At 42.9% G+C, this 15,291-nt stretch overlaps 1 protein-coding gene across 1 annotated transcript in view; it reads right to left on the bottom strand.

Moving 5' to 3' along the window:
• TET1 (tet methylcytosine dioxygenase 1) overlaps positions 1–15,291 on the bottom strand; it is a 151,875-nt gene that overhangs the window by 97,653 nt on the left and 38,931 nt on the right. Inside the window, exon 3 of the mRNA XM_011927032.1 lies at positions 4,626–4,679. Coding sequence (XP_011782422.1) covers positions 4,626–4,679 — 54 coding nt within the window. The remainder of the gene's footprint in view (positions 1–4,625; positions 4,680–15,291) is intronic.

Genomic DNA, 15,291 nt, shown 5'->3' with positions numbered 1-15,291 from the left:
AAAAAAAAAAAAAAAAAATTAGCTGGGCGTGATGGCACATGCGTGTAATCCCAGTTACTCAGTAGGCTGAGGAAGGAGAATTGTTTGAACCCAGGTGGCAGAGGTTGCAGTGAGCCAAGATTGCACCACTGCACTCCAGTCTTAGCGACAGATTGAGACTCTGTCTCAAATAAATAAATTCAATAAAAACAATTTATAAATTATTGGAATACTAAGTAACTTTCCGTGGATGATGTTTTCCTTCATCATCTCGGCAATTTTTGCTTGTTTCCTCACTGTAACCTCCACCTCCTGGGATTCAAGCAATTCTCCTACCTCAGCCTCCCAAGTAGCTGGGATTACAGGCATGAGCCACCACGCCTGGCTAATTTTGTATTTTTAGTAGACATGGGGGTTTCTGTCTGTTGGTCAGGCTGGTCTCAAACACCCGACCTCAGGTGATCTGCCCGCCTCAGCCTCCCAATGTGTTGGGATTACAGGCATGAGCCACTGCGCCCAGCCCCACTTGTTCTTTATCAGCATCATCAAGGAATGAAGGAAACAGAGAAGAACAAGTCAGTGCCGAACCCTGCAGGAAGATCCCTTAGTTTCCATTTTGCCTTTCTAAAATCAGCCTCTGGAGACACTCTCCTAGTTTAATATCCACTGACATTTCTTTATATTTGTTCACCCAGCTCTTCCAAATACTACTCTGATGATATTTTATAATTAAATAGCTAGAAAATATTCCTTACCAGCCAAAAAGGCTATCTAATTACAGAATGTATAAATGCATCCCCTCAAGGATGCTCATGCTTATTTCAAAATAATTTTAGATTTACAGATGAGTTGCAAAAATAGTATAGAGTTCTTACATACTCTTCAGCCACCTTTGCCTAATGTTACCATCTTACGTAATCATGGTTCTAGTACTATTGTTCACCCTACCATGCTACCCCTGTGGTCAGTAGTCATGCTCAGTATGTTGTTTTCCCTTCCAGGCCTACATTCCACCTTCCATAACCCTCTTACACATCCCAGCATGTACTGCATCAGAAGTCTCCCCTTTCACTCTGGCTCCCCATTGGGATCAACCAATCAAAGCAGCAGGAGACTGGAGAGCAGGGCATTTATCCCACACCCACCCCCTCCTTGACTCCTTGCAAGAGCATCTCTTTACCAAAGTTTCCAGCCCATGCTTCCTCTACTCAGCTGGAGCTACATTACCTGGTTCCCACTCACCATCCCCCTTCAGGCCTAGGATTAGTAATAGCTCTGGCTTCGTTAGACCTGGATTTCTTTGCCATCCTTAGTTCTTTCCTTAACCCTCTGCACACCATTTAAAGTAATTCATTTATTAAACTCTGTTCAAACCCCCAATCGACTGTGCTGTCTGATTTTCTCCAGGGACAACGACTAACAATCTAACAAAATTAATATCATCTTAAAATCGACCTTCTTAAAGGGAATATACACTCCTACTCACCTGCCCCCACCACACACACAAAGTAAACGTTATTTATACAAAGATTTCTTCCAAGAGGAATTCTAAACCATATCACTTAAAAGACCAAGTTCATGGTTCAAGGACTGGAATTAGACCACATCTCTACCTAGATCAAGAGTCAAGGAAATGCTTGTGTTTCCAATAATAACATTGCTAACAAGACGTCATCTATGTATGAAAATAACTAGTGATCACCAATAGGCTTGAATAGGAAGCTGATGCTGAGCCACCGCCACCCACCACTGGTGCACCATTAGCTGATACCCATTTGGCCTTTAGAGTGCTTTGGCCAGAACTATCATTTCAGCTACAGGAAGAATCTCTAATTAGGATTTAGATCACTATTTAGTTTTTAATTTTGAAGTACAATAGAATGAATATAGGTATAAATAAGGATAATAGTTTCCTTTTTTTTTTTTTGGAGACAAGGTCTGATTCTACCGCTGAGGCTGGAGTGCATATAGCTCGTATGATTATAGCTCACTGCACTCTCCAACTCCTAGGCTCAAGCAATCCTCCCTCCTCAGCCTCATGAGTAGCTATGACTACATGTGCATGCCATCGCATCCAGCTAATTTTTAAATTTTTCATAGAGACAGGATTTGGCTATATTTTGAGGGCTGGTGTTAAACTCCTGGCCTCAGGCAATCCTCCTGCCTTGGCCTCCTAAAGTTCTGGGATTACACAGATGAGTCATCACACCTGGTGGATAATAGGTATGTTTTAAGAGGGATATAAGACATGCCAGCCAATTTCAGCCCCACAACTGGATTCAGTAGTTATCAGGTTCAGATCAGTGTAGGATGAAATAAGTCTCAAATTCTATACCCAACTTCTTGAATCACATTCTTCACCTATCCAACTACTTTCTAATACATGATGAAAATGAAAAGTCCATCAGGATACCTGCAGCATCCACACTGACAAAGAGTAAATGATCCAGGAGATTTCACAGGAAGCAGACTAAATTTCTGGAATAATGCCAGATGTAAAGACAGCAAATTATGATGGAAGATCAAATCATAGCCTGTGAGATTCCCATCACTGGTCTCCCAGGAAGCATCCTCCTAGAACGTTGAGGTCCTCACTCATAAAACCTTAAGCCGACAGTTGTATTCCTCTCCCACTCTCCCTCCCAAACACAGGTTTCATTTTCTTATGTCTCCTATAGGATTATATAATATTCTACATTTGCTCTATGAATTTTATACACATCAAGCTAAAATCCAAGTTTTTTTTTTTTTTTTAGCATTTCTACTGTGAAGCAGAGAAACAATTTTTTTCTTTGGATGAGAAAAAAAATTATGTCTAACAGAAAGCGTAGAAAAACATTTTTAAATGCCAACATCAGAAAATTTTTTTCCTTTTAGAATATTTTCCTGCTGTTGTACAACAATTGCTAACTAGAGAGGAACGTGAGCAACAATTTGGTTCTGCTTGCTGTTGCAGATGAAATGTGGCCACCCACAGGTACTTTTTTTCTTTTTCTTTTAAGTCAGAGTCCACTACCATGATTCCAAAAAGCAACACATGCTATAGTTACTTTTTAAATTTATTTCAGGTGACAGGACACTCACAATCTAACAAAATAAACATAGAATTAAATTGCATTCTCAAAGTCCAATTCTACTTCCTAGCCAAAGCAGGAGAAGATACAGATACTAGGCTTGGTCTGTATTAGTTTTCTCCACATAGTCTATCCCTTTCTCCTGCTAACCCCCATCGACAACTCCAACGAATGAGAGCCATTTATAAGAGTAAGCCTGAGATGGATATAGCCAAGACAGAAAGTATAGAAGGAGGTTTTAATGATAAACTTCTATCTTTGTTGGAAGCAAAAGGAGAAAAAGGGGGTTGATGGATCAGCACAAAGAAGAAAAACAGAAAAGGGTTTAATTTACCTTGAGAATAACCATGATTTTATTTGTCCAGGCCCAGTGAAAATTTGTGTCAAGCAATTTCATTCATTTCACAGTGCGTAGCACATTGCTGACTGTGTGGTAAATATTAAATAAATACTTGTTGGTTGATGAAACTGGTACATGAAAACGCTGTATATACACAGGAAGCAGAAACTCAATGTGGTCAGGCAAATTTGAAAGCAGGGCAAGGTTTGGTTCTCCGTGTCAACATTTTCAAGTTACACACTGGGGCAACAAATGAAATAAAATTCTGCCACATTCATAGTTCAACATGTTGTTCCTCTTTGAGTGCTAAAACTTTATATGTAAAAAAGGAAAGCTAGGATTAGGTAAAACTATTTTAAATTAAATGTACACAAAATAATTAAAGATAAGTCATTTTATTGCTTAGTATTTCTTCATGAATTTAAAAGGTGGCTGGCAAAGGTTGCTTACATTTGTAATAGCAACACACCACTTGAAATCTTAAACACATAAGCACCTATTTGCTAGACTAAAGCTAGCCTTGAACTTTTAGTGATGCCATATGCTTTTAAATTAACCCTTCTAAACACTGTACAAATCTCATCACACAGACTGTGAGATTATAACTGAATTAGGTTACCACTAAATACTCATCAGGCAAACTACAGAAAATAAAGAAAACATGCATATTCTTATGGCTCCATGAAAGCCAAAATTAAAGATGATATTATGAGAATTTGAGATCAAACAACTATAATTTGGCTGTAACATCTCCATGACTTACACATTAAGTTTCACTAAAATCTCTAAGGACCTTTTTCTTTGGAAAAGAATCATACATTTTAAAATAGCCTTTAATGGACAGTCTATTAAAATCACAATGGATCATAGATGTCAACTTCAAATAGTGCCTTTCTTCTAAAGGGCTTAAGTTTACACACTGGTGCAACACCACAAATGCAGATGCTACAAAGGGAGCTATAAAGAAAAACAAATTTTATTCACAACCCTCTGCATACAAACTTTTCCTTCTGTAGACTTGTGTGGAGTTGAACATAAAGGATGCTAATATGCACATTATGCAGCACATCAAAAAAAAAAAAGAGAAAACACTTTAGTTGAGTGGAAATTCATCCATCTACTGAAAATCTGGGAGAATTCACATATACTGTACTCCAAATATACCCAAGTGCAGAAAAATACTATATGAAATGGAAAAATAATGAAATATTATTTAATCAACAGCTGATTACCTTTAAAACTTTGGGCTTCTTTTCCCTCTGGGGCCTCTTGTTTTCCTTTATAACCTAAAAAAAATCAAATTGCAAAATGAGCCTCTGTTTAAGAAATAAAATCAGCTCCCACATCCCCAAAATTTTTGGCTATTTCTCTGTAAAACTATTTACACCATTTAAAATCATCAACATGTTTGCTAGGCAGAACCTAAAGAGCTTATGTAAAATGTATACTTTAAAAGTCACTAAAAAAAATCTTGCATAAAGATTGAGTAGGGAAATACCCTTTTTTCCCCTTAAAGTCTGTCTTAATTAGCCTCTGCATTCTTCACAGCGAAGCCCACGAGGTAGCCATCTTGCTTGCTTCTGCAGAGGAAGCCTCTACAGTGGAACAGTTCTGCAAACTGCTTTTTGGTATTATTATCATGGTGTTTAAAGGCAGCCCTGGCCTGCCAGCACTGTAGACGTGCTGGGCATGCCTTTTGCAAAAACAGCCCCACAAAGAGTGCAGCCAATGGCAATGCAGAGCTTAGCAACTCCAAAGTGATCTTCTCAGCCTAGCCCTTCCTAGACAAAGGATCTCCTGTGCGGCTCGGCTCTCACCACAGGACACAGGCAGCCACAAGCTGCGACATGGAGTTCGCTGCAGAGGATCTGGTCGCGCCGAAATCACAGGAGGCTTCAGCAAAAACAATGCACACAAATCCCCCAGGTCACCACCATTGGATCGATGGCAGAGCCTTCCTGATTAGTAACCTCTTGGCGGCTCCGAGAGCAGGTCTGCATGGGGGAGGGGTGCGCTGCTGTGCCTCCAATGTACAGGAGACATAACTGAGCCTGGGGGGCATTTGGGCTTGCTGAAACTCTGGAAGGTATTGTGCATTTTTACTTTATAAGGCAAGGCTAAATATTGGCGATATTTAAGGCAGGGAGGTTATGTGAGGACAGTGTAGGCTCAGCTGTTGGGCTGCGTGTCTCATTCCTCGGGAACCACACCTCTTTGCAGCAGGCGCTTTGCCCAGAAATACAGCAATTTGATTTCTGTCAATAAATGTCCAATGACAATGGCGAATTAAAAAATAACAGTAAAGCCACTGAAAAGGAAAAGGACAGGATGAGGACAAAAAGAAGGGGAGGAGTTTTCAAAATACACTTGCCACTCTGAGTGGCTAGAGAGAAAGGACTTTCTCTCTCTTGCTCTGGGCATTTCTGATGACCTTCATTTCCAAATAAAAATTCTCCCCTACCAGAAGGAAAATTAGGACTCATATTTTTGGGATAAAAGGATACCTTTGGCTCTTCTGTCTCCCAAGATCAACTGTCACTGAGCATCTATATCTGCAGACCTGCCAAGCAAGTCCGTGGGGCCGGTCTGCGCACCAGACTCGCGGTCAGACAGAACCACCCACTTCCTAGGAATCAGGACCTGAGCCAGGGGTAGAACAAGCCACCATCTCCCAACACACACCTGGACTGCCCCCACACACAGTGGGTGGTAGGCAGTGGGACAGCTGGCACCACAGCTGGCACCTGCCAGACACTGGGAAAGCTGGACCAGGAGCCGTGCCCCCCACCACCCCTCTTAGCCACCTGGCATTGCAACAGCGGCAGCAGAGCAGGACAGCTGTGGTGAGCTGGCTGGTCTCAAGGTCACTGCCAAAATGCAGTGCAGAGGGCGGTCACAGTCCCATCACAGCCACCTTGACAGCTGCATAGATCTGGGGAAGACAGCCCTAGCTCCAGCTTTGCAGGGCCAAAGTTTCAGCAGCACATTTGGGGGATTGGCAGGAGGGCCTCCCCGGCTGCTCAGCCAAAGATGGGTTTTCCACTTGCAGTTGGATTCAGAACAGATTCCCACAACCAGAAATCGGGAACAGAGTGAGGGCCGGAAGGCCTGCATTTCATCACCCTTGATTCCCAGCCTTTCAGTTTGCCACAAAAGCATGCTTTTCATTTTGGAACGTGAAGTCCAGCATGCGCTGTTTTTCCACTTTTAAATTACCTCTCACTCACCCACTCTTCACCCACATTTTTAACAATCTCATGTAAGAAAAAAACTACTGGCCGGGCACGGTGGCTCATGCCTGTAATCCTAACCCTTTGGGAGGCTGAGGCAGGAGGATCATCTGAGGTCAAGCGTTTGGGACCAGCCTGGCCAACATGAAACCCTGTTTCTACTAAAATATAAAAATTAGCCGGGCATGATGGTGGGTGCCTGTAATCCCATCTACTCGGGAGGCTGAGATGGGAGAATCGCTTGAACCCGGGAGACAGTGGTTGCAGTGAGCACTACTGCACTCCAGCCTAGATGGCTGAGTGAGACTCCGTCTCCAAAAAAAAAAAGAAAAAAAAGAAAGAAAGAAAGAAAGAAAAATAAAGCCTAATGGATAGAATATGGTGTTCTCAACTCTTCCTTCAACACTTGTAACAAAACCAATTGGACTCTGAATTATGCACATTCACCAGTGCAACTTTGAACACACTAAGCCCACACTACCTCTAAGAAGCTTTCTGTGAGGAATAAAGCAGCATTGAAACAGGCAGAAAAATCATCAAATACAGTAAGATTTGAAAATAGGTACAAAATCTTTTAGCTGTACATCCCCCCATTTTTGGTGATTTAAAAAAAAAAAAACTGTGATGAAATATACGTAACATAGGCCGGGCACGGTGGCTCAAGCCTGTAATCCCAGCACTTTGGGAGGCCGAGACGGGCGGATCACGAGGTCAGGAGATCGAGACCATCCTGGCTATCACGGTGAAACCCCGTCTCTACTAAAAATACAAAAACTAGCCGGGCGAGGTGGTGGGCGCCTGTAGTCCCAGCTACTCGGGAGGCTGAGGCAGGAGAATGGCGTGAACCCAGGAGGCGGAGCTTGCAGTGAGCTGAGATCCGGCCACTGCACTCCAGTCTGGGCGACATAGCGAGACTCCGCCTCAAAAAAAAAAAAAAAAAAAAAAGAAAGAAATATACGTAACATGTAACATTAACTTTTTTTTTTTGGAGATAGTTTCACTCTTGTCGCCCAGGTGCAATGGCGCGATCTCAGCTCACTGCAACCTCCGCCTCCCAGGTTCAAATGATTCTCCTGCCTCAGTCTCCTGAGCTGGGATTACAGGCATGCACCATCACGCCTGGCTAATTTTTTGTATTTTTAGTAGAGACGGGGTTTCGCCATGTTGGGCAGACTGGTTTCAATCTCCTGACCTCAGGTGATCCGCCCGCCTCGGCCTCCCAAAGTGTTGGGATTACAGGAGTAAGCCACCACACCCAGCCTCATTTTAACAATTTTTTTTTTGAGATGGAGTCTTGCTCGGTCACACCGAGGCTGGAGTGCAGTGGTGCGATCTTGGCTCACTACAACCTCTGTCTCCCAGGTTCAAGCAATTCTTCTGCCTCAGCCTTCCGAGTAGCTGGGATTACACGCACCCACCATCATGTCTGGCTAATTTTTTGTATTTTTTAGTAGACATGGGATTTCACCATTTTGGTCAGGCTGGTCTCAAACTCCTGACCTCAGGTGATCCACCCACCTTGGCCTTCCAAAGTGCTGGGGTTACAGGGGTGAGCCAACATGCCTGGCCCATTTTAACTATTTTTAAGTGTATTGTTCAGTGACATTAAGTGCATTCACAATGTTGTGCAACTATCACCTCTCCATTTCCAGAATGTTTTCCTCCTTGTAAACAGAAACTCCATACCCATTAAACAGTAACTCCTCATTTGCGTTTCCCCAGCCCATACTAACTTCCATTCTACTTTCTGTCTATGAAATGGACTACTCTAAGTACCTCCTATATTTGGAATCATATAGTATTTTTCTTTCCGTTTCTCTTTGCTTTACTTATTAATAGCATAATATTTACAAGGTTCATCCATGTTGTAGAATGTATCAGAATTTCATTCATTTTGAAGGCTGAACAATATTTCTTTGTATGTACATAACACGTTTTGTTTTTCCATTATTCTGTTGTTAGACATTTGGGTTGTTAGTACTTTTTGGTGATTGTGAATATTACTGCTATGAACATAGGTGTACAAGTAGGTATACAAGTAGTATATACCTCGGAGTAGAATTCCTGGATCATATGATAAGGCTATGTTTAACTTTCTGAGGAACTACCAAATTGTTTACCAGAGCAACCGCACTGTTTTACATTCCCATCAGCTATGCACAAGGGTAGCCCTACGTTTCTTGAAGTGCCTTGCATTTCAGTTACACATTATGCCTCTTCTCTTGAATGTTTGAATACAACTTTAAAACCATCAACATTTTTTCCAGGTTAATTGTTCAACATTTAGTAAAGTGGCCATGGTATATTATGATATAATTGTATAATTTAAATCAATCAGCCAGGTGTGGTGGCTCACGCCTGTAATCCTAGCACTTTGGAAGGTTGAGGCAGGTGGATCACTTCAGGTCAGGAGTTCGAGACCAGCCTGGCCAACATGGTGAAATCCCGTGTCTATGAAAAAATACAAAAAATTAGCCACACATGATGGTGGGTGCCTGTAATCCCAGCTACTCGGAAGGCTGAGGCATGAGAATTGCTTGAACCTGGGAGACAGAGGTCTACTAAAAATACAAAAATTAGCCAGGAGTGGTGGTGCATACCTATAGTCCCAGCTACTCAGGAGACTGAAGCAGGAGGATCACTTGAACCTGGGAGGTGGAGGTTGCAGTGAGCCGAGATCGTGCCACTGCACTCCAGCATGGGCAACAGAATGAGACTCTGTCTCAAAAAAAACAAACAAACAAACCAACAAACAAAAAATCAATCCATTAGCTGTGTGTTCACTAAAATAAAATAAAATGAAATGAAATCAGGCTCAGAGGGTTAGGTGTACAGAATATCTATATTGGTGAGAGGTCTGTTTTTTAAAGACCCAAAGACAGGTGTTTTCACTGTATAGAACACTCATGAAGCCATACAACATTGCACTTGACAACCTAAGCAAACATCGAAGGCCTGTGTGCACTCTTCTGTAAAATTAGATAATAAATAAAGCCAAGGCTCATCCTAGCTATATATGAAAGTTAATGAACATGACTAGAACTAACATTAACTTCAAATATTAAATTGACACTTCACCATGAAGATCTGTACTTGTTTGAACACAGAATGGATTGGTAATCTCTATCAGGTGTTTCAATTCCTATACTAAGTGATTTGATGGTCTGAGCTCTGGGCGAGTTTTGATGGGAGAGAATAGTCAGAAATTCTGAGCAGAGGCCAGGTGCCATGGTTCACATCTGCAATCCAAGCACTTTGAGATGCCAAGGTTGGAGGATCACTTAAGCCTAGGATTTCAAGGCCAGCCTAAGCTACATAGCGGAGACCGCATCTCTACCAAAAATTTAAATATTAGCTATGAAATAATTCCCAGAGGCCCAAAGAGGTAAAAATATCTCAGCTTGCATAGCAGGTTAGAACTTGACTTGGGCATGTACCATAAGATGTTTATTAATATACAGAAAAAATACGAAAATATATAGAACTTGAGTTGCTCCCCACTTCTAACCATCTATACAGCTCTCTCTACAAATCCTCTTCATTTTCAATATCCAACAAAACACATTTGTAAATATCCTAAAATAACCTTAAAAGAAATATCTTCGGCTGGGTGTAGTGACATGTGCCTGTAATCTCAGCTACTCGGGAGCCTGAGGCAGGAGAATTGCTGGAACCCAGAAGGCGGAGTTTGTAGTGAGCTGAGATAGCGACACTGCACTGCAGCCTGGGTAACAGGGCGAGACTGTTTAAAAAAAAATATATATATATATATATACGTTTTGGCTGGGCGCAGTGGCTCACGCCTGTAATCCCAACACTTTGGGAGGCCACTGCAGGCCGATCACAAGGTTAGGAGTTCAAGACCAGCCTGAAAAACATGCTGAAACCCTGTCTCTACTAAATACACAAAAAGTAGCCAGACATAGTGGCGCTTGCCTGTAATCCCAGCTACCCCGGAAGCTGACGCAAGATAATTGCTTGAAACCGGCAAGGGGAGTTTCAAGCAATTCGGCAAGTAAGCCGAAATCACGCCAGTGCACTCCAGCCTGGGTGGCGGAGTGAGACTATACATCAAAAAAAAAAAAAAAAAAAAAAAAGTGTGGGTCGGGCGCGGTGGCTCACGACTGTAATCCCAGCACTTTGGGAAGCTGAGGCGGGAGGATCACGAGATCAGGAGATCAGGAGATCGAGACCACCCTGGCTAACACAGTGAAACCCTGTCTCTACTAAAAATACAAAAAAATTAGCTGAGTGTGGTGGTGGGCGCCTGTAGTCAGCTACTAGGGAGGCTGAGGCAGAAGAATGGCAGGAACCCGGGAGGCGGAGCTTGCAGTGAGCTGAGATAGGGCCACTGCACTCCAGCCTGGGCGACAGAGCAAGACTTCCTATCAAAAAAAAAAAAAAGATTAAGTGTGTGTGTGTTGTGCCCTCAGGATTAAAACTATGAATAATTCCAAAACTGTACTTCTCTTTCTGGGTATATGCACCTCTGGATCAACAAGAAACTAGAAGTACAAACTATTTAGATAAAACAACAGCAGCATACTAGGAGAAATCTTCTTCCAAATTAGTCTCAGGAGTAATTCACCTTTCCTCAAGACTGAAGACCGAAACACAGTATCATTCCAATGTGTCCTGCACTCTCCTCTCCCAAGAAATCCTTTATTTTTCTTCTGATTTTGGGGGCTACAGCTTTTGCAGTGATAACTAAAGATATTCCAAGTACCATCTATTATAAACTTCCAATCAAGAAGAATAAGTACACACATGTACTATGTACCCATAAAAATTAAAAACTTTGAAACAATTTAAGGAATAAGAAAATAATGTCTCATACCTTTCAGATTTTTTTTTTTTTGATAAGGTCTCACTCTCTTGCCCAGGCTGGAGTCCAATGCTCCAGTCATAGCCCACTGCAACCTCGAACTCCTGGGCTCAAGCAGTCCTCCCATGTCAGTGTCCTGAACAGGCCTGTGCTACCATAACAAGCTAATTTTTTTCTTCTTCTTCTTCTTCTTTTTTTTTTTTTTGAGGTAGTGTCTTGCACTGTTGCCCAGGCTGGAGTACAATGGCGAGATCTCGGCTCACTGCAACCTCTGCCTCCCGGGTTCAAGCGATTCTCTTGCCTCAGCCTCCTGAGTAGCTGGGATTATGGGCACGTGCCACCATGCCCGACTAATTTTTGTATTTTTAATAGAGATAAGGTTTCACGATGTTGGCCAAGATGGTCTCAAACTCCTGACCTCAAGTGGTCAGCCCACCTCAGCCTCCCAAAGTGCTGGGAGTACAGGCGTTGAGTCACCATGCCTGGCCTCTCTCATAGATTTAAAAAAGCTAGTTTGGTTTTATTTCCTGTGACACACAGGAACGTGAAAGACTAACACTGGAGAATCTCCTTGCAAGACTGCGTTGAGTACATAGTCGGAATGTAAGTGGTTGGTCCCCTAGCAGAGCCTTTCCTGCTGGATCTCTCCCTGACCCCTTTCCCTGAGGCTACCGTTGCTCTTCCCCCACCCTCCCAAGAGGCCAGATCTACCGATTCCCTCCAGCAGTTCTGCTTACTGCCAGTAAAAATAGCTGTTCCTTGATGGCTCTTCTAAAGCAAGAATTGAGGAAAAAGTAGGTGAATAATCTTCAACAGTTACCAACTGAGACAAACCGTTGTAAGAATGGGGCTGAAATTATTGCCTCTCCCAAATTTCTCAACTCTTCTTTGTACCAACTAGAAACTGGAAGGCCTACTCCCTGTGTCAGTCTAGATTCAAAATTTGAACAGAAAAATCCAATAACAGGGCTGGGCACAGTGCCTCATGCCTGTAATCCCGGTACCTTGGGAGGCCCAGGTGAGAGGATCATGTGAGGTCAGGAGTTTGAGACCAGCCTGGCCAACATGGTGGAACCCCGTCTTTACTAAAAATACAAAAATTAGCCAAGTATGGTGGTGCATGCCTGTAGTCTCAGCTAGTCAAGAGGCTGAGGCAGGAGAATCGCTTGAACCCAGGAGGCACAAGTTCCAGTGAGCTGGGATCTTGCAACTGGACTCCTGCCTGGGCAACAGAGAGAGACTCTGTCTCAAAAAAAAAAGAAAAAATAGCTCAAGCGCGGTGGCTCATGTGGGAGGCCAAGGCAGGTGGATTGCCTGAAGTCAGGAGTTTGAGACCAGCCTGGCCAACATAGTGAAACCCCGTCTCTACTAAAAATGCAAAAGATTTGCTGGGTGTGGTGGTGGGCGCCTGTAATCCCAGGGACTCAGGAGGCTGAGGCAGGAGAATGACTTGAACCTGAGAGGCGGAGGTTGCAGTGAGCCAAGGTTGCACCACTGCTCTCCAGCCTGTGCAACAAGAGCGAAACTCTGTCTGAAAATAATAATAATAATACTACAAAGGTTAGCTGGGCATAGTGGCGCACACCTGTAGTCCCAGCTACTCAGGAGCCTGAGGCAAGAGAATCCCTTGAACCCTGGAGGCATAAGTTGGAGTGAGCAGAGATCTCGCCACTGCACTCCAGCCTAGGCAACAGAGCGAGACTCCACCACAGAAAGTGAAAAAATTAAAAATTAAAAAAAAAAAGAAAAAAACACTTTATTTTTTCCCTTCAGTTTCAGAGAACTTAAAATTATTGAAGAACCTTAAAAGACCCCAGGTCCAAAAATGTTTTCTTTAAAATAGGTTAATTTGTTTTTGACAATGACCTTCCCCATTTAATAACCAAAACCCCTTAAAACAATGTAATATATGTTGAGCACCTTTTTTTTTTTTTGAGATGGAGTTTCACTCTGTCACCAGGCTGGAGTGCAGCGGCACCATCTCAGCTCACTGCGATCTTCACCTTCCAGGTTCAAGCTATTCTCCTGCCCCAGCCTCCCGAGTAGCTAGGATTACAACTGCGTGCCACCATGCCCAGCTAATTTTTTGTGTGTATTTAGTAGAGATGGAGTTACACTACGTTAGCCAGGATGGTCTCGATCTCTTGACCTCGTGATTCACCCGCCTTGGCCTCCCAAAGTACTGGAATTACAGGCATGAGCCACCGTGCCCCGGCCTTGAGCACCTCTCTTATGCAGACATAGTGCTGAGTGTATAACTGGAGGAATGTCATTGTTGCCACCCACCCGGAAACTACCATCTTATAAGAGACACAAACAAATAACCACATATTCATGATGTAATGTAGAATGAGATGAGCCCAGGAGGTATATAGTACCCAGGAGGCTTCCCAGGGAAGCAACATTTCCCACTGAAACCCAAGGCTGGGCAGGTAGGATTTGGCAAGATATAGAGGGATGGAAGAAAGGAGTGTGCCCTACATGGAGGTAACAGCACCCATAAAGACACTGGAGCACTGTGATTGCTGAGGCAACATTCCAGTGTGGCTGCTAAGGGGCCATGGGGAGATATGCATGTCAATAAATATGCCACCACTTGGGTGGCAAGGTTATTGAGCATGCATATGAAGACATACCAGCCTTTACTTCTCTACCATTCCCATTAGAATTATTTTTGTTGTTCTGTCTTTCAATTGTCCACAATTGTTTCTTTGAAAAGCCAAGAATAACGCACCTGTTAAGATGATTATCAAATATACAAGTTACCTTTTCAAGGGGAGAACTAAAGAGAGGTGATTGGTTTGTCCCAGACCTGAAACTCTTTTGTTTTTAAGCTAGAAAACACCCTTTTATAACTAAGTCTCCTAATCAGAGAAAAGCAATTATTTTGAGAATAGCTATTATGTAGGCTGTTTTTTGTTTTTTGAGAGGGAGTCTCACTCTGTCACCCAGGCTGGAGTGCAGTGGCACGATCTCGCTTCACTGCAAGCTCTGCCTCCCAGTTTCATGCCATTCTCCTGCCTCAGCCTCCTGAGTAGCTGGGACTACAGGCACCCGTCAGCACGCCTGGCTAATTTTTTGTATTTTTTAGTGGAGATGGGCTTTTACCGTGTTAGTCAGGATGTTCTTGATCTCCTGACCTCGTGATCCGCCCCCCTCGGCCACCCAAAGTGCTTGGATAACAGGCATGAGCCACCGCGCCTGGCCTTTATGTAGGCTGTTTTGTTGAGATGAGACCAGTTATTCAGAAAGGGTTTACTTCTTTAGTTTCTAAACTCATTTACTCGAGTCTCACACAGTTTATGGAGAAGCAAGATTTGACTGCCGACAAATGAGTTACTCTCTCAGCTGGATGACCCTGTACTGCACAGATGCTTCTGATGCTGGAAGTAGGGGATGCTCTTACTTTGTTCATTCCAGAAATAGAATACAGGACACCAGCTATGTTCAAGGGCACTGCTTAATGACTGTGGTTCTTACTGAATAGCACTTTTCCATGGAACATAACTCAGACAGAAAAAAGAGAGGAACCAAAAAATAAAAAGGCCTATCATTGAACTCATAACATTTACAACAGTAGAACTCATAATATCTACAATTAACTTTCCAAAGTCTGCTTGATTTTGCTGATATCCAAATAGTCAATGACACATTAGCTCTTTTTGTTTAAAATGCATAAATGGGATGTGGTGGCTCATGCCTGTAATCCCAGCACTTTGGGAGACCAAGGCAGGTGGATCACCTGAGGTCGGGAGTTTGAGACCAGCCTGACCAACATGGAGAAACCCCATCTCTACTAAAAATACAAAATTGGCTGAAGGTGGTGGTGCATGCTTGTAATCC

Source organism: Colobus angolensis, unplaced genomic scaffold (assembly GCF_000951035.1).
Source record: "Colobus angolensis palliatus isolate OR3802 unplaced genomic scaffold, Cang.pa_1.0 Scaffold12, whole genome shotgun sequence".
Taxonomy (NCBI): domain Eukaryota; kingdom Metazoa; phylum Chordata; class Mammalia; order Primates; family Cercopithecidae; genus Colobus; species Colobus angolensis.
The sequence above is the reverse complement of the archived record's forward strand: the minus strand, read 5'-3'. Positions and strand labels throughout refer to the sequence as shown.